At 37.5% G+C, this 26,121-nt stretch overlaps 1 protein-coding gene across 16 annotated transcripts in view; it reads left to right on the top strand.

Annotated features, from left to right (window-relative positions):
• DMD (dystrophin) overlaps nt 1-26,121 on the top strand; it is a 2,092,562-nt gene that overhangs the window by 1,296,306 nt on the left and 770,135 nt on the right. For all 16 annotated transcript variants that reach the window (XM_053201917.1, XM_053201921.1, XM_053201923.1 and 13 more), the window contains one exon: nt 24,275-24,422. In XM_053201917.1, coding sequence (XP_053057892.1) covers nt 24,275-24,422 — 148 coding nt within the window. The remainder of the gene's footprint in view (nt 1-24,274; nt 24,423-26,121) is intronic.

Below are 26,121 nucleotides of genomic sequence, written 5' to 3'. Positions count from 1 at the left end.
AAGGTGAGAAGGGTCTCTTGCTTCGCTTTCCTAGTTATTATTCCCATTTAAATTCTTCTCTTCATAGTCACCAGTGTTAAAATTGCATGTTCTCTATTATCTTATCTGGGTTGTTTGATTTTTTTTTGTCTTAGTCTCCACCAGTACTCTGGAAATACCTTTGCCAAGACCATCAGTGATCTCTTATAGTTAAAGCCACTGGACAGATCTCAGTCCTCGTGTAGGCCACCTGGCATTAACTGATCACTTTCTATCTTAGCACTTTGTCCTACCTTGCCTTCTGTGTCATTAATTTCATCTGATTTTATTCCTACATTTCTTCATAATTCCCTTTTTAATTGCATTCCTTTCACCTGACCCTTAAGTCCTGATGTTTCCAAGTGGCCTTTCCTCAACCTTATCTTCTTAATCTATATACTTTCCCTGGTTGTTACCCATGGCCACAGATGTTAGCTCTCCCTGTATCAATTAGAATCAAATCCAGAGGTGAACAAAAATAAATATAGTGCTTGAAATAAGATAGAAATGGATCCCTCTATCCTGTGTAAAAGTAATCTGCAACTAGGCAGGCTGGCACCATTGCTCTATGATGTCAGAGACAGAGGTTCCTTCTGTCTCAGAAATCTGCCGTCCCACGGCGAGGCCCTTATCTTCACGATCCAAGATGACTGTTAGCTCTCCAGATATCACATCTGCTTTTCAGGCTGCAGGCTTTTAGGGGACTACACAACACTCTTGGCTTACATCGTATTAGCCAGCATTGATTCTCATGACCACATTCTTTGAGCTGGGCAGCTAAACATTGGGTTTCTGTTATAGAGAAGAAGAGAAGAATGGGTCATAGAGTATGCAGATGAGTAGTCTGTGGCATAATCACTTATTTTATGTTGGATCCTAAACGTAATGCTCACCTCAATATGTGTTTCCAGATTACACCTACAAATCTAGCCTCTAGTCAGGCATTTCCTCTTCGATATCTGGAAGCCACCTCAAAAATCACTATATCCAACACTGAATATATTCTGTTCTTTCAAGAATCTACTGTGAGTGCAGTCTCCATCTATGCACTTGGCCAAGCTAGACACTTGGAAGTTACAAGAGTTAATATTAATAATGCTCAGTTTTGCGTGCTTATGCTACAGAATGGTCTTTAAGAGTTTTACAGAGGTTTCCCCCCTTAATCGTCACAACTCAGCTTTAAAGATCTTTTGTGTTCATCCTCTCACCTGGCTGTGACATGGTAAGCAACGGATGGAAAGCGGTATTCTTAGGTCCATTTTACAAGTTATCAAATTGCAGCTCAAAAAGATGAAGATTGTTGGCCAAGGCTAATCAAAGTTATGGAAAGATTAAGAACTAAATATCAGTGATTCTGACCCCAAACCCATGCCTTTTCCATTATGATCATTGTTACCTAAGTAAACAAAACGATGGATAAGGATAGCAGGGACAAGACAAATGAATGAGTGTTCCCCACTACCTGGATTACCTCTCCCTCAGCCAATTCATGAGACCGGAGGCAGTATTTTCCCAGATTTGTGCTTCCTCCAGTATCTAAAGATAATACTCTCTTTGATGTATTATGAATTTTTAATGAGGTAGGATTTGGATAATTAGTAAAGAAGGAAGGCTAGAGAAGACTAAGGCAAAGTAGCTAAAGAGGCAGAGTTGGTCTGCAAAATAAAAAGGGTAAGAGAATCCTTGAATATGTATTTTGTTTGTGGCGTTTCAGAACTTGCAAGATTCTGAAGCAGTTGATAGAAATGAAAAGAAATGAAAATTCTAGAATTTCCTGTTGTTGAACATATTGTTGCCCATTATGAATCAAGAAGTGTGAATTAAGATGAGAATTATTGTTCAGCAATCTTTTGTTGCTAGAGTTGGCTTTTGTGGATGTAGCTCAGTGGAGAATATAGGTCATATTTTTGTTAGGTTTACATGTGAGCACCAAACTCTCCCCTTATGAATCAATAGATGATTTTTTTTAATGATCAGAGCGTAACCATGAGAAAAATAGCTTGTTTTCTGATATGTTTGGTATTTTCTTGCCAATTAACCTTTCTGCTGGACGGTGGAAACTAAGTAATTAGGGCTGGAGAGTGGCCAGTTACATAAACCTGCCAAGAAAATGCTGGGCAGTAATCCCCGATGCTCCTACTTGTGTTTGTTTCCTTTGGAAGTAAATAGTACTTTTGTGTTTATATTTTTACTTTGCTTTTTTGTTTGGCAAGATACTTACCTAAACTATATGAGCCTCATTTTACTCATTAGAAAAATAAGAAGATAGTGCATATCTTGTAGAATTGCTGCAATGGTAAGTGATAATGTAAATAAATTGGGTATTCCTGTGCCTGACATTTGAGTAGGGCTTAAAAATCCGTTTCTGGGAAAAGGACTTCTGGGATAGTGAAGTGAGTAGCTCAACACATCTACTTCCCAAAACAGCAATAAAACTGGACAAAATATTTCATGATTCTGGAGATCAAAGGCATACTCATAATTGGAAAGCTATTATTTATGGAAAACTTTTAAACTTTGAAACAGAACAGTGGAAATCTGTGGTGTTTTTGTCTAGCTGTTTCCACTCCACGCTCCCAGCTTGGTCAGCATAGTTGTTACATCGAGGTAGTATAACACATGAAAGCCAGCAGCTTTGCTGCCCAAGGGGCTGGCTTTATGTGAAGCCAAACGTATAAAACCCCATGCCCAGAAGCACAGGGACAGTAGACACGTAGGTGGCAAATGAATGAGCCATCTAGCGACTTAGCTGTCCTAAAGTGGCCATCTTGATTAGGGCAAACAATTGAATGGAAAACTAGCCAAACATTTAATTTTTCAGGGATTGATGAAAAATGAGACTGTCATAAAGGGCTGGACAATCTCCATATATCTGCTGTAGGATGACTTCAAAGCTGAACTTTGAATAAATTCCCCAACCTACATACAGACCAAGTGACAAAAATTGGAACTTTTACTGACTCCAACTGTTGGAGTTCAACTCTTGACCTCATTGCCTAATGACAACTAAGTTCTCCTGGTCTCCAGGAAGCTAGGCGTATTTTTTTTCTAAACAGAGAAGGGATGTCTGCAGTCACACACTAGGGGGAAACATTCCACAGATATTGCCTAGGTAAGTTATTAAAACCCTAATAACAACAACACTGATGTGGAGGGGAATCTGGAGCTCCTTCAATATATTAAAATGTTGAATTTTTCTAGAAAAATAGTGGTACATGCAAAGAAACAGGGAATTATGTATTATACTTGGAGAGAAAAAGCAAGCAACAGAAATTGTCTCTGAGTTGGTCCAGATGTTAGACTTATCAGATAGAGACTTCAAAGCTCCTACTATGAATACTTTTAGGAACTTAAAGAAAATCGTGTTTAAATAATGAAAGTATGATGACAAGGGCATAAATAGAGACTATCAACAGAGTTCCACATTATAAGAAAAATAAAATTCTGGGATTGAAAAGTACCATTTTAAAAATTGGGGTACCTTAGTGGTTCAGTCAGTTAAGTGTCCGACTTGGGCTCAGGTGATGATCTCACGGTTTATGAGCGTGAGCATCATGTCAGGCTCTGCACTGACAGCTCAGAGCCTGCTTCAGATTCTTGGTCTCCCTCTCCCTCTGCCTCTCTGTCTGTCTCTCAAAAATAAATACATAAACAATAAGCAAACAAATAAATCCATCCAAAATGGCTCAAGAGCAAATTCAAGATGGGAGAAGAAAGAATCTGTAAACTTGAAGATAAATAGAAATTGTCGAATCTGCATAACAAAGTGAAAAAAGAGTGGGAAAAAAATGACCAGAAACTCAGAACGGTAAGAAAACACCAAGTGTATCAATGTAGATCCCAGAAAGAAAAGAAGGATATAGGAGCAGAAAAATTATTTGAAGATGTAATGGTCATACTTTTCGTAAATGCAGTGAAGTTGAACAAACCCCAAACAAAATAGACTCAAAGGGACAAATGCTCAGAGACATCAGGGTCATGCTATTAAAATACAACCACGAATGTAAAAATCTTGAAAACAGTCAAAGAAAAATGACTCCTTCCATACAGGAAGCATGACTTGATTAGCAGATAACTTCTTAATATTAACAATGAAGCCCAGAGTCAGTGTGTTGATCTAGTCAAAGCGCTGAAAGAAAAAAAAAAAAAACTGTCAACCAAGAATTTTAGATAAAGTAGAACCGTTGTTTAGAAATGAAAATGAATAAAGACTTTCTCAAAAAATCAGGATATTTCTTTCTCGTTGTCCTGACTCTCGAGAAAAAAAAAAATGAAAGGAACTCCTTCAGGCTGAAAGCAGTGATATTATTCAGTAACTCAAATGTACGTGAACAAATGAAAAGCAACAGAATTAGTAAATATGCATGGAAATATAAAAGACTGTACAAACATAGATGTATATAGGCTTTTCTTTCAGGCATATTTTTGCATAAAACAATTTTATCGCCGTATTTCTGTGTCATTATGTATAGATACAATGAACATGATGACAAATAGCACAAAGGAGGAGGAAAAATGGAGCTTATCAGAGCAAAGTTTCTATACTTTACCAGAATTAGTTGTTTTTCTGGCTTTATTGAGGTTTGCTTGACAAATTGTGCATATTTAAGATGCAAAATGTGATATTTTCTTACAAGTATACCTCGTGTACTCGTTAGGACAATTGAGCTAATTAACATATCTGTCACCTCCTGTAGGTACCATTTGTCTACGTGTGGTGAAAACACTTAACATCTACTCTTAGCAAATTTTGAGTTTGGAATACATTATTATTAACTATGGTTATCATGCTGTACATTAGATCCCCCAAACCTACTCTACTCATCTTATTACTGAAACTTTATATGCAGTTACCACCATCTCCCCATTTTCCTCACCTGCCGCCCTTGAGAACCATCATTCTTCTCCCTGTTTCTCTGAATTTGACGTTCTTTCAGATTCCACATACAAATGAGATCATACAATATTCGTCTTCCTGTGTCTGACTCATTTCGCTTACCACAGTGTCCTAAGTACATTCACAGTAGCACAAATGGAAGAATTTCTCTCAAGGGTGAATAATATTCCATTGTGTGTGTGTGTGTGTGTGTGTGTGTGTGTGTGTGTGTGTGTGTCATACTGTCTTTGTCCATTCATCCACTGATGAACGCTTAAGTTGCTTCTGTATTTTGGTTACCGTGAATAATACTACAGTGAATATGAGAGTGCAGATATTTCTTCAAGACAGTGATTTCATTTCCTTTGGATAAATACCCAGAAGTGGGATTACTGAATCATATGCTAGTTCTATTTTTAACCTTTTGAGGAACATCCATAGTGTTTTCCATAGTAAATGTACTAATTTATATTCCCTCCAACAGTGTACGAGAGTTCCCTTTTCTTCATATGCCTGCCAATATTTGTCATCTCTTGTTTTTTTTTTTTTTGATGATAGCCAATCTAATGGGAGTAAGTTATATCAGTAGATCTGAAGTATACTATGATAAATAGAGATGTGTTTGTAAACTTTAGATCAACCCCTAGGAAATTAACCTTATGGTTTAAAAGTAAACAGAGGAATTAGATTTGTACACCAAAAATAACTATTTAACAAAAGAATGTGGTAAACACCGTGAGACATATAAAAAGATATGAGACGGGGTACCTGGGTGGCTCAGTTGATTAAATGTCCGACTTCAGCTCAGGTCATGATCTCATGGTTCATGGGTTCAAGCCTCGCATTGGACTTGGCTGACGGCTCGGGCCTGGAGCCTGCTTCAGATTCTGTGTTCCCCCCCCCCCCGCCCCTCCCCTGCTCATACCCTGCCTGTCTGTCTCTCTCTCTCTCTGAAACATAAATGAACATTAAAAAATTAAAAACAAAGACATGAGACAAATAAAAAAGAGCAAAATAGCGATTTAAATAGAACTACACCAATAGCCACATTAAATGTGAAGATATTAAGCATTCCAATTAAGATATTTCACGCTGGATTTTTTAAAAGAACTAACTATATTCTGTCTAAAAAAAATGCTTCAGAGCCAAAGACACATACACTTTGAAAGTAAAAAAAAATGTAGAAAGATATATAGATAGTATCCATAAGAAAAATAAAATGGTGATACTAATGCCAGATAGACTTTAAGGTAAAACATGTTACTAGTGCTAAAAAAGGACATTTGTGATTACAAAATGGTCACTTCATCGGAAGACATAACCACAAACCCCACAATTTATGATGCAGAAATTAACAGAATGCAAATGTGAAATAAACAATTAAACAACAATTATTAGAGATTTAATACCTCAGTCTCAATATTTGGTCAACCAATTGGACAGAAAATCAGCAATGATATAGAAGACCAACTCTATCAACTAACTTGATCTGACATTTATAGAATACTCCACCAAAGGACAGAATACATATTCTTTTCTGCATTTTAATTGAGGTATACTTAATATACAGTGTTATATTAGTTTCAGGTGTACAATAGAATGATTCATTCTATCCATTACTCAGTGCTCATCACGAGAAGTGTACTCTTAATCCCCTTTATCTATTTCATTCATCTCCCTAACCCACCTCCCCTCTGGCAACCACCAGTTTGGTTTTTATATTTAAGAGTCTACTTGTTTCAAAATACCTTTTCTTTGAAAGTGCCCATGGCATATTCTCAAGGATAGATCATATGGTAGGTCACAAAACAAATCGCAGTTAATTTTAAAGGATTGAATTCATTAAAATCATATTGTGTTAACATATCAGAATTAAGTTAGAATGTAACAACGGAAGGAAATCTGGGAGATACCAAACTATTTGGAAATTAAACAACACCTAAATAATCCATGAATCAAAAGAGATATCACAAGAGGAATTAGAAAATATAAAAGCACATGTCAACATTTATGGTACACGGTTAAAACAGTGTTCATAGGAAAATTTAAAACTTTAAACACTTATGTTAGAAAAGGTTAAAATTCTCAAATCAGTAACTCAAGCTTTTACCTTAAGAAACTAGAAAAAAAATAGCAATCTAAATCCAAAGGAAATAATGATGACTAGAGCAGAAATTCATAAAATATAAAGAAGAATAGAGAGAATCAATGAAAACTAATGTTAATGTTTGGAAAAATTTTGAAAATGGCAAAGCTTTAGTTAGATTGACCAAGAAAAAAAAAAAGAAGTCTAAAGTTACCAAAATTATCAAGGAAAGAGAGGACATCACTACCAACCCTATTGAAGCTAGGACTAGAAGGTAGTCCTATAAACAACTTTATACCACAATTTCTCCAAATTACACAAAATGGTAAAAACCCTAGAAAGATATAAATTACTAAAATAGATTCAAAAAAAGTAGAAAATCTGAATAGACCGAATACAAGTACAGAAACTAAATTAGTGATTGTAAATCTTCTGACAAAAGAAGCCTCATTAGAGATGATTTACTCATGACCTTTCAAAAAAGAATCTCTTTTAAATACCAATCCATCACAAATCCTTTCAGAAAAAAAGCAGAGGAGGGAACTTCCAATTCATTCTATAACACCAGCATTACTCTGATCTAAACTATACAAAGATGTTATAATAAAAAATTAATAGAACAACGTCCCTCATAAACATAAACACAAAATTTCTTAACAAAAATTTAGGAAACTGAATCCAGAGTATGTGAAAAAGATTACATACCATGTGAAGGGGCTCCTGGGTGGCTCAGTTGGTTGAGTGCCTGACTCATGATTTCAGAGCAGGTCATGATCCCAGGCTCATGGGATCGAGCCATGTGCCAGGCTCCTTGTTGAGGCATGGAGCCTGCTTAAGATTCATTCTCCCTCTCTCTCCGTCTCTCACTCTCTTGCTTTCTCGCTCTCTCGCTTTCGCTTTCTCTCTCTCCCTCTGCCTCTTTCGCACTCTCCCCCACTTAAGCATGCTTTCACTCTCTCTCTCTCTCTAAAAGAAAAGAAAAAAAGATTACATGCCATGTGACATTTATTCCAGGAATGCAAAGTTGGTTTAACATCAAAAATAATTATTGTAGCATACCATAAGGGCAAAAACCAAATGATCATGTAAATGGATGTAGAAAAAGCATTTGGTAAAACCTAACACCTAGTTATGCTACAAATTTTCAGGAAATAAGAAAGCTTCCTTAACATGGTAAAGGTCGTGTATGAAATACCAATGGCTAACTAACATCATTCATAGTGGTGAAAGGGTGAATATTTTCACCTTCAGGTCAAGAATAAGACAAAGATATCTACCTTTAATATGTCAACATTCAACACTGTACTGGAGTTTAAATCAAAGAAAGACGGAGGAAGGCAGGAAGGTGTAGCGATGGGACACCGAACTCTCTATGTTTACTAAAAGCCATTAAATTATACACCTACCATAGGTGAGCTTTATGGTATATAAATTTATACTTGAATAAACCTGAAAAAAGAAATGGTTGAGAATGAGAAAATGGAGAATCAACACATTTGGCAATAAACTCGTAATTGTTGAATCTTGATTACAGATAATCCGAGCTCATCATGCTACTATACTTTCATGTATGCTTGAACTTTCTCAAAATGTTTTTAAAAAACCTCTGCCTGCATGTCCCTTGTTCTCCAGTGCAATTTAGGCATGGTTCTTTTTGCTTTTCTCTTTGAGAGTGTAATCTAATTTTCCCCTAATAAGTGTGTAACACAAGTGTCATATATGTAATAGTTTCTGCCTATTGGCCTTTCTATTTCTACTCAAGTTTGCATTATACTTTGCTTTTTGAGTCCTACACTGACGAAATGACGTGGCATTTGCTTAGAAACCATTCACTGTCTCTAGAGAATACAACACTCTCCTATATTCAGCAGGAGAGTGATGTCAGTCAGCTCCCAGTGAAGAGAAAGAAACTATCCTCAGTCTTCATGAACCTACAAATAATTGTTTTCAGTGTTATGTCAGTCTGCCGTCTGTCCTAAAAACAGATCTAAGAACAAGGAAACATATTTTAGTTCACAGTGTATTGACTCTGTCATAGGTGACTAAGTCTATTTAAAAAAAAATCTTTAGAGTTCTCATTTGGATTCTACTATTTTTAAAGGTGTGCTTAGGTTAATTTAAACAGTCTACTTTATGGGTCAAAGCTAATCTTAAACTATCTACTAGGTAGACTTACTAAGTTCCTCTGTACCCTGTACAAAATATTTAATGAGTTTAATCATTGATGGGGAAAGTAGAATAAATAATGCACTAATGAATTTTATTCGTGATCAAATTTCAATACCCAGAGGTAATTCAGCAAAAGTTATATTTACACAGACTATTTAACTACGTGCTTTTATTGTATATACCTAATGACAAATACGTTATTCTAAAAATAAGTAGAAACATGCCATACCTCTACTTAGAAACCTTTAGTGGTTCTCTTGTACCACAGAAGGAATGTTTTAACCTCTGCAGGCATGTGGGGCTTGCAGAACAAGACCCAAACCTACCTTTCTAGTACTTTGTCTCACCACTCCCCTTCCACATTCCTTCACTATGAAAACGTGAACTAGGCCACGCGCTTTTACATCACTGTGCCTTTGTCAATGCTGATCCTCTTTCTACAATGCCTTCCCCCTTCTTCATCTAATGAGCATATTTTCTGGGCTCCTGGGAACTCATTCCTCCCTTTGAACTCCTAGGACCCTTAGTAGACAGTTTCCCATTGAATGTAACATAAAATTCAAACTCTTTCCGTGACCTCCTGGCCCCTGCTCCTCCCTCTGGCCTGATCTTCCGCTCTCCACCTTGCTCACCGCATTTCATTTGCGGTGACCTACTTCCAGTTCCTCTGAATCTCTCTGTATGTACCGCCTGAAGGATGTTGATTTCTCTGTGTGGAAACTATTCCCCTACACTTCATCTAGGCATATTTACACCTATTTCATGGTTAAGCTTCAATGTCAGTGACTCACAGGGGCTCATTTTTAAAACGACCACACCGTCCTCAGTCCACCGTTCTCCTTAGGAAAAGGTGACATTTCAACCTACCGTTTGCAAGTACATTCACTCTTTGACCACGTACCTACATAGAAGAAACCAAGAGTTCAGTTAAGTCCTGTGGAAAAATTCGAAATGTTAAGGGTATTGGAGGAGGATTATTCTTTTCTCTGGTTTGCCAGCATTTTCAACAATGTCTCTCTGTTCGACCATGTTTGAAACTAAAACTGAGAAATGTTTATATAATTTCTTTATTCACCAAGAATTATAATAGCTCATTCTATGTTAATATAGGTAACATATGTTTTATGATTAATAACCATTTTCTACAACAACAAAGAGTGTGAGAAGGGTGACATTGTTTTACATTTCTGAATAGCGCTTTCGTTTTTACCTTAAGAGAGCTGATGATTCTGGGGCACCTGGGTGGCTCAGTCGGTTAAGCATCCAACTCTTGATTTCTGCTCAGGTCATGATCTCATGGTTTGTGAGTTCACGCCCCAAGCTTGGTTCTGCACTGGCAGCGTAGAGCCTGCTTGGAATTCTCTCTCTCTCGCCCTCTCTCTGCCCCTCCCCAGCTCACTTTCTCTCTCTCTCTCTCTCAAAATAAATAAATACACATTACATTTTTTTAAAAAGATAGCTGATTCTGATATCCGCTCCTACATTGTGTTTCCATATCACTTATAATATAGCCTCTGGAAAACTCATAAGAGAAAGGAAGAGAAAAAGGGAAAATGGTATAGTATTATTATGAAAATAGTTTTGACCTCAAAGGCCCCCCAAAAGTATCTCAAGGACCCAGAGGTTCCCAGACTGCACTTCAGGAACTGCTCTTTGAGGGAATAAAACTATTTTCGTACCTCCTATGGCTATATTCTTTTAAAGTATAATAGGAACTTACCTGGAGTTGTGGGAAGATTTTAAATAAATCAAATGGAAATACCCTTTACCTTTTTTTCTCCAGGATGAAAGCGGTGAGATAAATATGTCCTTTTCCTCTGTATAAGGAAGTTTGGTCTTCCTTGTCTATCTAATGCATTTTGGTGGGGGTGAAAATTACAAGTACCCTGAGGAATTCAAATACAGGCACCGTAATAAAAATCACCATAAAATCCACAGAAAAAGACTGACTGACAAAGAAAGGATGTAAAATGATAGACGTGATAAAGTTGGTTTGAGATTAGGAAGAAAGAGAAAAATAATGAAAGAAATTCAAATAACATGAAAGCAACGAATAGGAAAAAGAGGAAGAGGCCCAGATCTTTCTGTTTTTCCATGTTTGTTTCCAAGCTAAGTAAACATAGCTTCTCATACTGAGAAACTTTAGTAAATTTAAACAGAATAAATATATGTAATTAGATATAATGTCTAGTTTTCCTTTTAGCCATCCTCTTGTTATGGACCATGGAATACTACTTGTGTAAAATGTTCCTAATGATTTCAAAGGGTGAAGGAGCATTTTAATAGCCATGCACATTTTCATGAACACGCACATAATGGGACTAAAAAGGTAATACCAGTTTGCTTATATCAGATTTCTCATACCTTTAATTCCCTAGTATGTATCTAAGAAATGGATTTAGTATCTAGCAGATATCAGCAAACTTCTGTACAATTCCAAGTAGTAAGTGCCTTTGGCTTTGTGAGCCGTCCAGTCTCTGTTACAACTACTCAGCTCTGCCACTGTAGTGTGAACACAGTCATAGACGATACACAAATGAATGAATGTGGCTATGTTCCAATAAAACTTTATTTTCAAACACAGGGACGCCGGGTGGTTCAGTTGGTTAAGCCTCTGACTCTTGGTTTCCTCTCGGGTCATGATCTCACAGTTCAAGAGTTCAGACCCCACATAGGGCTCTACACTGGCAATGCGGAGCCTGCTTGGGATTTTCTCTCTCTCCCTCTCTCTGCCCCTCCCCCACTCACACTGCGTCTCGCTCTCTTTCTCTCTCAAAATAAATAAATAAACTTTATAAAAAAGAATTTTATTTTCAAAAACAGGTGGTGGGCAGGCTTTAGCTGATTGGGCCATAGTTTAGAAACCCCAAGAATACAGCTTTCACCGATTTAATTTAATTTTGCACAGAACTTGTCTTCCGTAACACATACTTTATTTTTCATGGAGATTCTCCGAAGAATAATGCAAATAATGTTATTATTCTCAAATCCACATTTATGATGCTATCATTCTGAGATACTGAATTTAAAATTGGAACAAATACTACGTACCAGGTACTGAGAATAGAGTGTGATTGCAGTATAGTGCCTGTCCTTATGGTGCTTGTAATATATTGACAGACATAGGAAATTACAACATACCCTATGATGGAAACGGGATGAAGACCTATGGGACTGTATAACAGGGCCCATAGTTAGACTTGATTGGGATGGGAGTGATAATTAATTAAGAAAAGCTTCCTAGAGAACGTGATGGCTAACCTGAGATTGGAAGGATAACTAGAAGCCACCTAGATCAAGACATGGGGAAGTGAATCCCAGACAGAAGGAGCAAGAGTACGCTAAGGCCAGACTTGAACACAGTACTGGATTTCAAGGAAACGTAGGTTCAGTGGATTATGGAACGTAAAGAAAGACGAAGAGAAGTAAGTAGGGATCACGTCCTGAAGAGCTTTTTGATCCCTGTTAAAGCAGCTGGATTTTACCCCATTAACCCTAGGGAGTTACTGAAAGTGTGAGAGTATAATCAGAGACATTGTTTGAGAAAGATGATTCCTTCGGAATGTCAAGAATGGATACGAAGACGGCAACGAGGGAGGCAGAACCCAATTACGATATAGCCTCAGTAATCCAGACAGAGAGGCTAGAAGAAGGAGTCATCGGCAGGGAGAAAGGAGCGAAGTGGGCAAATTCGAGAGAGCTATCTTGCATGGAATTGTGAGAACACATTTATTGATACACTCTGGGAGTAAGAGAGAGGAAAGAATCAAGGATGCCTCAGATGTCTAGCCTGAGAGACTAGGAGCTGGCAGGTACATCCATGGAGGCTGACAGAGAAGCTGCCTTGGGAGGGAAGATGACGGTATGTGGGAAGAGAAGAACCTGGCTGTGATTGAAAGCAGAAACACTGAGGCCATTCGCTTTTCACTGCATCTTCCACCGCATGGCAATGGCTTTGTTACAGGCTTTGCTAATGAATTATGTCACTCTGCCTCTGACAGATGGAGGGCCATAATATCCTCAGCGTTCTTCTAAATCAATTCCAGCACCTGTGTAGACAGCATACAACAAAAATACAGAAATTCTGGGATTCAGTTAGTCCATTGGACCTATTCAAGTAGGATTGGAGAACAGAGTTCTATCTGGCACCCCCCAAAAAGATTATTTTATTATTTCTTTTTATCTAAGAACTGAGTTTGATGGGGAATATGAATTATGACAGGCCTGGGATTCTCAGTAGAATCTATTTAGATGTAACTGTTTGGTCTTATCTCCCTACTACTCTCCCCCTCTCTCATTCCATTGCAAATGTTTTTTTTTGTTTTTTTTTTTCACTTCTTTGTTGTTCTGGGACTATTCTGATCACATTCCTGCCTCAGGACCTTTGTATTTCTTTTCTTTTCTCTTCTTTTCTTTTCTTTTCTTTTCTTTTCTTTTCTTTTTTCTCAGAGTGCTCTCCCCCCATTATTTGCATGGCTTACTCCCTCACTTTTTTATTATCTAATTTAATTCAAGCTGCTACTTGAAAAAGAAGCTCCTTATTTCAGTGGCTTAACACAGTGCAAACGTGTCACTCATGCAAAATTCACCAAGTTGTTTTTGATCAGCCCATAGCGCCCTTCCAAATTGTGAATGCAAGACCCAAGCTACATTGCTTTTGTGGCTCTGAGATGGTTAACATGTGGCTTTAGAAGGAGGAATAATGAAGAATATCACATGCGTAGGGGTTAAGTTCTGAGCCGGCCCTGGAATCAGTGTACATCAATTTTGCTCACATTCCGTTGGTAGCATTCAGTTACGTAGCCATACCCAGTGGCAAGGGAGGATGGAAATGACAGCTCGCTTTGTGGTGAAGGGAGGGGGGATCAGATTTTTTTGATGAGCAGATTGCCATTCTCTACCATGATGATTTTACTCAAATAACTCTTTTCAATGAAGTTTTCTCTGATCAATAGAACATTGTAAAACCACCCTCCAACTTTAATTGGTATTCCTTTTCTTCCAGGTTCCATTTTTTTCTTTTTTTTCGCTCTGGAGCCCTTAACACTATGTCACAATCTACACGTTTCAGTGTAGCTTGTTTATTGTCTGTCTCCCCCTAATAGAATATAAGCGCTACGAGGGCAAAAATTATTGCCTGCATTCATTACCATATCACTGGACACTAATAGCCTTCAATAAATATTTGTTGCACTGTAATCATACGTCTTCTTCACCTAGAATTAGTCTTATGTGGCGACACTTTTACTCATAGATTGGCATTTTGACTCTAATTGTGTTTCCCCCACAAAATGTGTCAAAGAGATTTGTCAGTAGAGAGAAATAGAGCTGTCAACTGTTCATCACAAAGCTCAATTTCAAATAGTCCTTCTGTGCACTCATGCATGCTTTATAAACACTTTTATGCATGTAAGTGTGTTGGCTTAAGCAAAATTCTTAGCTAGAAATAACAGTTCACTATCCAGATTCACCTTGTTTTTTAACTCTTTATTTTCTCTACCATTTCTTAAATGCTCTTAGTAAAGCCCTATACTAAAACGGGTGCTTCTTTTTTTTTTAATTTTTTTAATGTTTATTTATTTTTGACAGAGAGAGACAGAGACAGACAGAGTATGAGCGGGGGAGGGGCAGAGAGAGAGGGAGACACAGAATCGGAAACAGGCTCCAAGCCATCAGCCCAGAGCCTGACGCGGGGCTCGAACTCATGGACCGCGAGATCGTGACCTGGCTGAAGTCGGACGCTTAACCGACTGCGCCACCCAGGCGCCCCTGAAAAGATTATTTTTAAAGCAACTCAGTAAGTGCTTACATTGTGTTCCTCATGGACATATGGCACAGAAAAGAGAAAAACTGTCTTTACATAACATACAACTGTCTGGTGTGAATGTGTGCTTATGGCTTGGAATAAAATTTCCAGTAGAATGTTCAACATGGACTCAACATTGCTGTACCTCAGGCCACGTGGGTAGAGGTGAAAATGACTGTGACTAGAAAACTGAATGAGATGACTCAAACCGTGGGGCGCCTGGTGGCTCAGTCAGTTAAGCATCCGACCTCACCTCAGGTCGTGATCTCACCGCTGGTGAGTTCAAGCCCCACGTCGCGCGTTGCGTTCACAGCTCGGAGCCTGGAGCCTGCTTCCAGTTCTGTGTCTCCCTCTCTCTGCCCCCTCCCCCTCCCCCACTCACACTCTGTCTCTGTCTCTCAAAACTAAATAAAGTTAAAAATTTTGTTTTTAAAAAGATGACTGAAAAAGTGCATCCACCAGGGGCCGCCTGGGTGGCTCAGTCGGTTGGGCGTCTGACTTTGGCTCAGGTCATGATCTCGTGGTATGTGAGTTCGAGCCCTGCCTTGGGCTCTGTGCTGACAGCTCAGAGCCTGGAGCCCGCTTCTGATTCTGTGTCTCCCTCTCTCTTTGCCCCTCCCCTGCTCGTGCTCTGTCTCTCTCTGTCTCTGTCTCTGTCTCTCTCTGTCAAAAATAAATAAACATCAAAAAATTAAAAAGAAAAAAGTGCATCCGCCAAGGTGATGATTCCCATGTTGAACACGCACGTGAGGAAGGCATACACAATTACTGTATCAACTGTGAATGGGAAAATATGTTCTTTCTAATATGGTATATAATTTTCAGTTAATATGCACAATCAAATTAACTATGCAGTGTATATGGACAGGTGTTGATTCTGTCCACATCTTCTGAAATTTCTGTGTTCTAGTTGGCCCAAAACTTAGAGAAGTACTTCTTATTTGGAAGATGGGAGAGATGAGTATACAAAAAAAAAAAAAAATTCAAATGGGAAAATATCTAGCACTTGGCCTGAAACACTTGGTCTATCCTCTCTTTCTAAAATCATGCCATGTAGGGGCGCCTGGGTGGCTCAATCAGTTAAGCATGTGAGTTGATTTCGATGCAGGTCATGATCTCACAGTGGGTGAGTTCAAGTCCCGCATCTGGCTGGCAGCGTGAGGACCAGCTTGAGATTCTCGCTCTCCCCCTTCTCTGTGCCCCTCCCTTCTTCTCTAATTAAATACATACAAAAATAAATAAAACTTCAAAATCGTGCCATGATTTGGCACTCTTCCTCTTACCATAACCGCAGCTCCAGAGAACGTGTTCATTAAGAGTTAATGTGAAATTCATTGAATTTAACAGGACATCCATAACTCTTCCTTTCTGATTATGCAGATTTCTCCCCATCATGATATGTGCTTCCTTCAATTGCATTAAGAGCATTTGTAATGTAAATGGCAACAGAGCCAATATTTCAAACAGAAGCCATTCTTTAAAAAAAAAAAAAAGCTAAATGTATTGAAATGCCTCTAAAAGTAAAATATTTAGCACTTAATTGCAGATGGGTAATGTTAAATATCCCATTCATTATTATTACTACCACATGCCTGAATAAATCCTACCATAAGCATTAAGCGAGTAGGTAAACAAAGAAATAACACTTCATGTGATGAATGCCAATATAAAGCACGTTTAAACTGTTGTGTCAAGAGACAAGCCTGGAAATGCTAACTGTGTTCCTTTGCTCTTCTGCAATCATCTGAATACATAAATTCAAATTGCAGCTTTTAAAACTTCAAATCGAGGCTTTTGAAATTTCAGAAAACACATGCGCTTGAAAAAGCAGATTATAACAAGGTCCTGGTGGGATTTGGGCACCATCTTTTTTGTATTTCAAAGGATAAAAAACAAACCTATACAAGAAATGACTACCAAATGTTTTCATATTTAAAAAAGATGCTGTACTTTTTAAAAAATTAAATCATCAGGAAAGTTTTCCGCACACACTGTGTGAAGAGAGAGATTAGGGCAACTAGCTTCGCCAAAACTTTTACTTTTTCAGTGATGATTTATTCTATCTGGAAGTCCTGAAGAATTTTCTAGATTAGTATACAGTTACTATCCATAAGATCATATGCAAGTCACTGCCTTTCAAACTGATGCTGAAAGTTAATTAGAAAGCATACTTAATTATTTATAACGCATGGATGAGTCCCCGATACACTCCAAATGCCCTGTAAATATAGAAAATTTATCAGATTTGTACTGAAAAGACAGTAATTCTTCAGAAAATAATTTATTGATTTAATGGAATCCCTATCACAATCCCCGGTGAGATTTATTTTGATATTTGACCAAATGATGCTCCTATTACAGAAGTTGGAATAGCTAAGTGCTTGATGTAGCGCGTTACTGTCAAAAAATCTCCAGTAGATCAGTAAACAGAACCTCATTACATATAAAACACAAAACAAAATGAGGCAATCACCACAAATCAATAGAAAATAAATTGTACTTGGAGAAAAATATATCAATTTCTGAAAAACCCTTCAAGGTCAGAAACTTAGCTATATAAATTGAAGATGGATTAAGTTTGTACTCTTTGAAATGAAAGTATAATGTCCTAGAATACTATAAAGGTGAATATTTAAGCAACTAGAGGATATTCATAATTTTCACGGTAGTGTCAGTGAAAAAGATAACAAAGAACATGACAACATTTTATTTAGAAACAAACAAAACTATTAAATTTCACAAGGTAAAAAGGAAGCTAGAAAAATAGTCTCGGTAAGTATTTTTCTGACTTTTTATTTTTTATCAAAGCAGATAATGTGAAAAGAGCTTCACCAAATAAAACACTGAGGAAAAATGGGCAACAGACACAGCAGACCATTGATAGCAGAAGCAAATGACAAATACACACCAATACACAAATGTTTTTCAACTTTTCTAGTAATAAAAAAAATCCGTGGCAAACTATTTTTCTTCTTTCAAGCATATAAATCATCATGCACTACAGCAGTAGACATGTGTTGAGACAAGTATTTTATAACTGTTGGTGGAAGTGGATGAGAGTTCTTATTGCCAGCATGGCGAAGAAATTTAGCAACCTGTATCTAAATCCTTAGTATTCTAATTGTTAACTTTTCTTCCTTATTCGAAGCAAATTAGCAGATCTGTAAGCCTAAATGCATAAACAAATGTATTTGCCATAGGGTTATTTATTATAATGAAAAAGTGGAACCAAACTAAATGCCTACTAATGAAAGAATGGTGAAATACGGTGTACCTACTTATGGGTTATTGCTCAGATCTTAAAAATCAATTTTTCAAAGAATAATTAATGACCTAAGGAAATACAGTCGAATATTCAAGTTGGAAAATAGGTATACAGTGTTTATAGAGTTTAACACCAATTAAATATATAAATCCCAATTATCATGAATAAGCACATTTTCCCTCGTTTCCTTGGCTGGATATTCTTCAAAAGAAAAAAAAAACACAAGTAATTAATTTGAGACGTGTTTGAAGCAGAAGTTGGGGATGGTTGCTTTTAGAATTTTTTTCAAGGTTTGAGGCACTTTGGACGGGGGGTGCGGGTATTACTTTTTCTTGCTCTTCAGTTTTTGTTTGTTGAGTCTGGGATTTGTTTCTCTCCCTGATAGGGTCAATGTCTAGGTGAGGGCTGAGAAAAGCTTTACCCATCCGTCTGGGTTTTACATATGTAAACTGATTTTAGCAAGGTTTTAGTGAACTAAAATGAGGAGGAAAATGGTAGGAATAAGGTTGCTGCTCTCAGTATTTGGGACACTACGCACTATGACGGAGCCAGATACTGAAGGAGACAAAGATTTGCAAAAGAAAAAAGAAGAAAAAAGAACGATAAGGTAGACTCACAAACACCCTTGAGACCTAGACCCCAGTATTTGAACCACCTTAGAACTTGTAGATGAATAAAGGATGTCTCTAATGGAATTTTTCCTTTTAAGAATTGCTTCTCAGTCCAGAGTCTGTGGAAAAATGGTTCTATTCACATTCTAAAGCTGCCAGCAGTTGATAGGAGCCCTTTCACCCTAGGGGTTAGTAAGAAGTATCACCAGCGCTATGACTACCACGGGTGATTTCAACCTCCTCTACATGCTGTGCCCCAGTCCACGCCAGAGAACTCACGTGGGATGAGATAGCTTTGTAGGGAGTATGCTTTTTCTCACGAGGCTCAGTTTCGTCTCTTTTCCCCTTTCATTTCCCTAAAGTCAAAGGGAGGGGCTTGGAGATCATCCCTGAAAACAAGTACGCGGAATGCAACCAGGGAAGACCATGTTGTTTTTCAGCTGCGTATTTGTTGAGCTGAAGAGCTCCTTCCCAAGTCCGTGTAGCTTTTCGAGCGGCCAGAAGAATACTCTAGGCGCTCCTTTGGCTTTTCCACATCACAGCTGGGCAAGCGGAGGAGGAGCAGGAGCCACAGGTTAGCCATCCGCAAGAAAGGAATGAGTGGCTGTGAAATGGACGTTTTCCTTTAATTTTGCAATTTAAATAAGCAGGAGGGAGAGTTGCTAATCTTTAATCTGAAAATGAAGGAAAAAATGGGCTCAGAAGGTGCCAAACGTGAAGTGTAAATTATTAGTGCAAAAGTTAGTTGACCATGTTTTATCCACCAACCCGTTGCTGGGGATTCTGAAGTCTATATTTCCAGCTCTTTGAGCTCCGGGTCTCTTATTTTCTCTACTAGGAATTTCCCCTAAATATCTGATGCAATGAAATGCACTGTCATCTGGAGTAAATATTGTCCACTCAGCTAGATAAGGTGGAAGTACTCATAGACCAGATGTCATGGTCAAATGAAGAGCATAGACTCTGGACCCAGATGACCCAGGACTGAATGCTCGATTGACTGCTTACTAGCTGTATGAGTTTGGGCAAAATACTAAGCCCAGTTTTCTTTCATCTGCAAATGAGAAAAGATGAGTACCGTGTCCTAGTAGTAATGTGGGGACTTGGCACTTGATTCAGGGCCACCATGCAGTAATTGCTCACTAATTCCTAGCCACACATACCAGTCTGTCTCCTTTCAAGTCCTGTGGAAACACCTTCTCCATTTTACATGTATCCTGTCTTACCCTTTTGTCTTATTACGTCTTGACGATTCGAACCTTCATGACTTCATCCCTGACCTCTTATGATAGTCTCATACTTGATTCATCAGTCTCTTGTCATACACCCTTAGGCACACCCATTCTCCATAGTGTAGTCACAGTGAGCTTTCGATCAAATAAATCTTGCCCTACTCAAAACCGTTAAGTGGTTGAGCACCTACAAATTGAAACAAAACATTCTAGGTGCTTCATCACTCAACGTCTACTCACCTCACCAACTTCATCTCCTGACCCTTCCTGTATAAATCTTGAATACTTTGCTAACAGATAACGTTAGCGTGAGGCTTTAACGTAGACACCCTTACTTTTCATGTAGAAGAGGGGCCAACACATTTGTCATTGGCAAAAACTTGCGTAATCAAACATTAAGTCCCGTGGAAAGTAAAGCCAAATCTTACTGACTCTGTTCATGGAAAATGAGCTCAATCATCAGGCAGGTAATGCCGATAATAATATCCACTCACAATTATAAACTAAAGATAGCAGTAAACAGTCATTGTGTTATGAATTTTTAAAAAAATTCTGGACCTGTCAGCAACCTGGTAGCAAGTGAAAGAACCCAAGTCATTATGTCAAGTGCTGGGAGGCTGTGCATATGAATTAAATTTCATCCGTTCTAACCTGCACATTTTATCCCATTAAAATCAGTGAAACCAGGATGGGTTTTACAGTCTCTGCTTGCCAGGACACATATGGTTCCAAAGAAAGTCCAGGAAACAGTAGTGGAACCCTCTTAAGAAATGATATGTTGGCAACACTCTTGCCACCACAGAGGATGCCAGGGTGCAGGTAAAGATAGAGGTCAATTATCCTGAAGGGAAAAGTGATATAAAGGAGAGGCAAGTTCTAAATACGACAGAGTTTTAGGACTACCTCACTAATTTTTCACGTATGTTTTACTTTTTATGTGTATGACAAAAAAATATACAGAAATCTAAAAGAACAATGTCTTAATCGGAAAAGCTTCTAAATGATAAGGGTCATCGTTGAATCAGTACCATGCCTTTTCCAGCTTATGCCTGGCAGACCTTAGGATGATATTATATGACCTGCAAGTGAAGGTGTCTTCAGTTGCATGAAATACTCTAGTACACATTGGCGAGTAAAGTAGACTGTTTCAGAATCAGTCTTAGAAAGAATGGGAAAGATTCTTTTCTTTAAACTTTTTATATAAATAAATTCCAGTTACTTAGGGGAAACTGGGTGGCCCAGTCAGTGAAACGTCCAACTCTTGAATTCAACTGGAGTATGATCCCAGCATGGTAGGACGGAGCCCACGTGGGGCTCTGTAATGAGTATGGAGCCTGCCTAAGATATTTTCTCTCTCTCTCAAATAAAATAAACAAATTCCAGTTAACATATAGTGTATTATTAGTTTCAGGTGTAGAATATAGTGATTCAACACTTCCATACATCACCCGGGGCTCATTGCAACAGGTGCACGTTTTAATCCCCATCACCTATCACTATTATGAAGAATGGGAAAGATTCTTTTCAAAGAGAAACACATTTAAAATGGAAAAGCGTGATGGCAGAATTCATTCATTAATGCAACAGTTACTGATTTGGTATCTGTTTTCCGGGATCCATTGTTCCAGGAGCAACAATTATGGCAATAAATAAAAATCTTGGCTGTCAGGAAGCTTCATTTGATGTGATAGACATCATATAAAATAACACAAGTATAGTGTTTGTTCCTTTCAAGAACTAGGAATTTGGTAGGAGAGGTGTCGTTTTCTTTAGGGTCATCAGGAAAGACCTGCAGGAGATGATGATTGAGGGAAAGACATTGAAGGCAGAAAAATACAGCAAGTACGAAGAGTCAGAAGCAGGGACCCATGTAATGTACTTGAGGAGCACAGCAAGGAAGCTAGAGGGCTTCAAGAAGGATAAGAGAAATACAGAGTAGTTGGAAATGAAGTCTGAGAAGTAAGGAGATTAGGGATTGGCAGATTTCCTAGATCAGTGCTGGTCAATAGAAAAATAAGGTGAGGGGCACCTAGGTGGCTCAGTCAGTTAAGCGTCCAACTTTGGCTCAGGTCATGGTCTCATGATTTGTGGGTTCGAGCCCCCATATTGGCTCTCTGCTGCCAGCACAGAACCTGCTTCAGATCCTCTCTCTCTCTCTCTCTCTCTCTCTCTCTGTGCCCCTCCCCTGCTTGCTCACTCTCTCTCTCTCTCAAAAATAAATATTTTTTTTAAAAAAAGGAGTTGGGCTGCTTATGTAATTTAAACTTGTATAGCTGCTACATGTTTTTAAAAGGAAGTAGGGACAGGTGAAATGAATATATCTTATTTAATCCAATATATTAAAAATATTACTTCAACCTGTACGTGATCTAGAAAGTACTAAGGAGCTGTTTTCCCTTCTTTAAAAAAAATGTTTCAAATACTTTTATTTTTTACAGCAGTTGTAGGTGCTCAGCAAAGTTGAATAGAAGGTACAGAGATCACTTTGATATCTGGTGTATATTTTACACTTAAAGCACATCTCAGTTCCCCTTACATCATTTCAGGTGCTCAGTAGCCACAGGGAAGTTATCTACCATTTTGGACGGTACAGATCTAGACCCTCATAGAACACTGTACGGACTTTGGCTTTGCTGTGAACAAATTGGGAAGCAAGAGAAGAGTTTTGACTGCGACAGTGACATGACATGACTTGGGTGTCCGTAAGATCCCATATTATGACTTGGGTTTTCATGAGATCTGCTTTTTTGAGATTAGACAGAGAGGAGAGTGTCCCCTCACATGCCCCAGAACAGAATTTGAACAAGCTCCCAACCTAGAGCAAAACTGAGTAGAGACAAGCATACATTCAAAAGTGGACCTGGTTTGAGAAGTAGAGTAAGAGTAGTTCTCTCAACACCCTGTCTTTGCACAGGCTGTAAATAAGATAGGCTGTGTCTTATTCCGACCCATGGGAATCTCTTGTTTCCTCTCATGGACTGAGATCATCAGGGCAAGCTATGCAACATATCTTTCTTTAATCCTAATGCCCAGTAGCCTTGCTGGAAGTTAGTAAACCCTCAATAAATATTTGTTAAATTGAAACAAAAACAATAGCTAAACATCCCCCAAATGGAAACATTCCAACTATCCACCAACAGAGATATGTATTTAGATAGTTCAATACTCTGCAACCAGGAGAATAAACAAATTAAGCTCCATGCCACGTGGTTGATTATTGTAAACATTATGTTGAGTGAAAGAGACAAGACACAAAAGAGGATATAGCATATCATTCCATATACTCAGTGTTCAATATAGACAACATAATCGAAGTTGACAGGATACTGGTTATACATGGAAAAAATGCCTGCAAGGGACAAGAGGGGCCCCTGGGCTTCTGATGACATTCTATTTTTCTGGTTATTTGTATACTTTTAAAAAATATTTTGAGCTAATCAGTCATATGTGTACTTCTATATATATATGTATATATAGAAGTGTATATATACATATACATATATATATTTATATTTTACTTCAATTAAAAGCTTACATACAGGAGATATATCTCTCAAAAGTTATTTGAGGTGCAGACCATTTTGTTCAATGGTGTTACTATTCAACATGTAAGGATAAACTTATGGCCAATAAATGAATAACATATTTTAACTCAGTTTTCTTCTTTCCTCCAAAAAAGATGGTGAATCATAATTTGGAAAACATTTTAACATGTAATAACTTAGTGTTGTTTTTTTTTATTCCCTTGTTTTTATTTTTAACCCTATAATTTACCAGAAAGGTGTATTTTATTTAAGCACGTTAAAACATGCAACTTTATATTATGTAGTTGTTCTACATAATATACAGTACAGAGAACAGCCCCTCCGAACTAAGAATTATTTAACCCTAAATGTCAGTAGTGCTGACGTTGAGAAACACTAATTTCATGACATAATATTGTTGGAATTTTAAAATTAGAATTTTTTCTTCACCAGTTTTAATCTCTTATATTTTAGAGATTTTTAAGAGATTAAAATTGCTTTGTTCAAAGTAAATGAATTTCGTTTAAAAATGTGTATTGCTAACATCTTTTAATTTGTTTCTTTACTTGAAAGTGTTACCATGGTTTTTGTTTGTTTGTTTGTTTGTTTCTGAGTTTCCTTTAAAAAAAAAGAAAGAAAAGTTTGAGAAATACGTTGTTTATACCAGTTTTATTCTTATTTCTCCAGGCTAGAGGAACAAAAGAATATCTTGTCAGAATTTCAAAGGGATGTAAATGAATTTGTTTTATGGTTGGAAGAAGCAGACAACGTTGCTAATATTCCACTTGAACCTGGGAATGAGCAGCAGCTAAAACAAAAACTTGAACAAGTCAAGGTAATTTTGTTTTCTAAAAACCTCCAAGGACTACTTGTATAAAGAGTATATGAGTCTATTTTTTAATATATTTAATCATTGATTTCCTGCCCATTACGTTATTGATAGGTCATCCGTAAATTTTCTCAAAACTTTACTTTGTTTTAACCCAGTGTTTCCCAATGAGTATATTTTTTGTAAAAAAAAAAAAAATCTGTGTGTGTGTGTGTGTGTGTGTGTGTGTGTGTAAAATACGGCAGTATTTTGCAAACTAACTTGAAATTAACTTTGCACATATTGGAGAATTCTGCAACTCCAAATTATTTCAAAAACTGGAGAGACTCTAGAAATGAATCCTATTTCTTAGGAAAGATCATAATTGCCAAATCAATCTCACTATTTCAGCCTCTAATTAGAGGTGTTCGATTCGCCTGAAACAATGTTTGTTTTGTCTGGGGCTGGTTGGGAGCGCGTGGTGTTGGTGCACATTCTATACTGGTTGAATAGGCATCCAGCTTATTCAAGTGGCTTTTCATGCCTTCCTACTGTGATGTCTGCTTAGTACTGATTACCCCAGCTGGCTGACTGACATGCGCTGATTGTGCAGTTCGATTAACTTCCATGGTTTTAGTCTCAGGAAAGAAACTTATTTGGATCTGTTTTGCTGTAATTCTTGAAGGGAAGGTGAAAGGGAAAGGGAAATTAACATTTAATCATCCTCTATTATGTGCTAAGTATTAGATGTACTTACATCTGCTATTTTATTTAATCTTCATATAAAACTTTCAAAACAGTTGCTGTTATTCTCATTTTACAAGGTCAGACAATCAAAGGGAAATGAAATTGCTCTTTTATCAATGATTCAGTTGGTTTGTACATGCAAATTAGACTCCAATGTCAACCACTTATTTCTGTGAAACAAGAAATTTGTACCTGAAGAGAGGATAAAGTATAAAAATAAAATTAATGTTAAATTCGGTGAACAGATACTGAGTCCCTACTATCTATCAGATAGCAGAAAAAAAAAAAAAGAAAAAGAAAACAAGTTTTGGATCTGTAGTTCATCTGAAGGTGAGGATGTCATAGGAAAATGAACTCAGTCTTGTTCTTGAAAATCAATCTTTCCTGCATGTATTGAGTGTTATATATAGCAATATAATTGATAACTCATTTAAGAGACATGTTTAGTGGGATTTACTTATTAATAAACAGGCATTGATTTTCTTTTCTCCTTAGACAATCTAGATCAGCAGTGTCCAATAGAACTTTCTGTAATGATGGTAATGCTCTATATAATCCACTGCAGTAACCACAAGCTGCATGTGCCTTTTGAGTACTTGAAAGGTAGTATGACTGAGGAACTAAGTTTTTAATATTATTGAAATTTAATTAATTTAAATTCAAATAGCCTCATGTAGGTAATGATACTATTTTGGACACTGCAGCTCTAGGTGGCACGAATAAATAAAGAAAACCATGGCAGTTTTGTAAGTCTTGGGAAAGGGCATTTATAATGTGATGCTAAATGAATAAAAGAAATTCAGGAATGTGGAGGAGTTACAAATAAGGGTTCTTGAATGAAATTGCCCAAGTTTGAACCACAGCTCCGTTGCTCGCTGCTTTTGTGTCCTTGGAGCTGGTATTTAACCTCTTTGTTGGGATTTAAGGTCTCTGTCTCAGTCTTCTTCCGTATAAGATGAAGATAATAGGGTCTACCTCA

Source organism: Acinonyx jubatus, chromosome X (assembly GCF_027475565.1).
Source record: "Acinonyx jubatus isolate Ajub_Pintada_27869175 chromosome X, VMU_Ajub_asm_v1.0, whole genome shotgun sequence".
NCBI classification, from domain to species: Eukaryota; Metazoa; Chordata; class Mammalia; order Carnivora; family Felidae; genus Acinonyx; species Acinonyx jubatus.
Note: the sequence above shows the minus strand (reverse complement) of the source record. Positions and strands in the feature narration are given on the sequence as shown.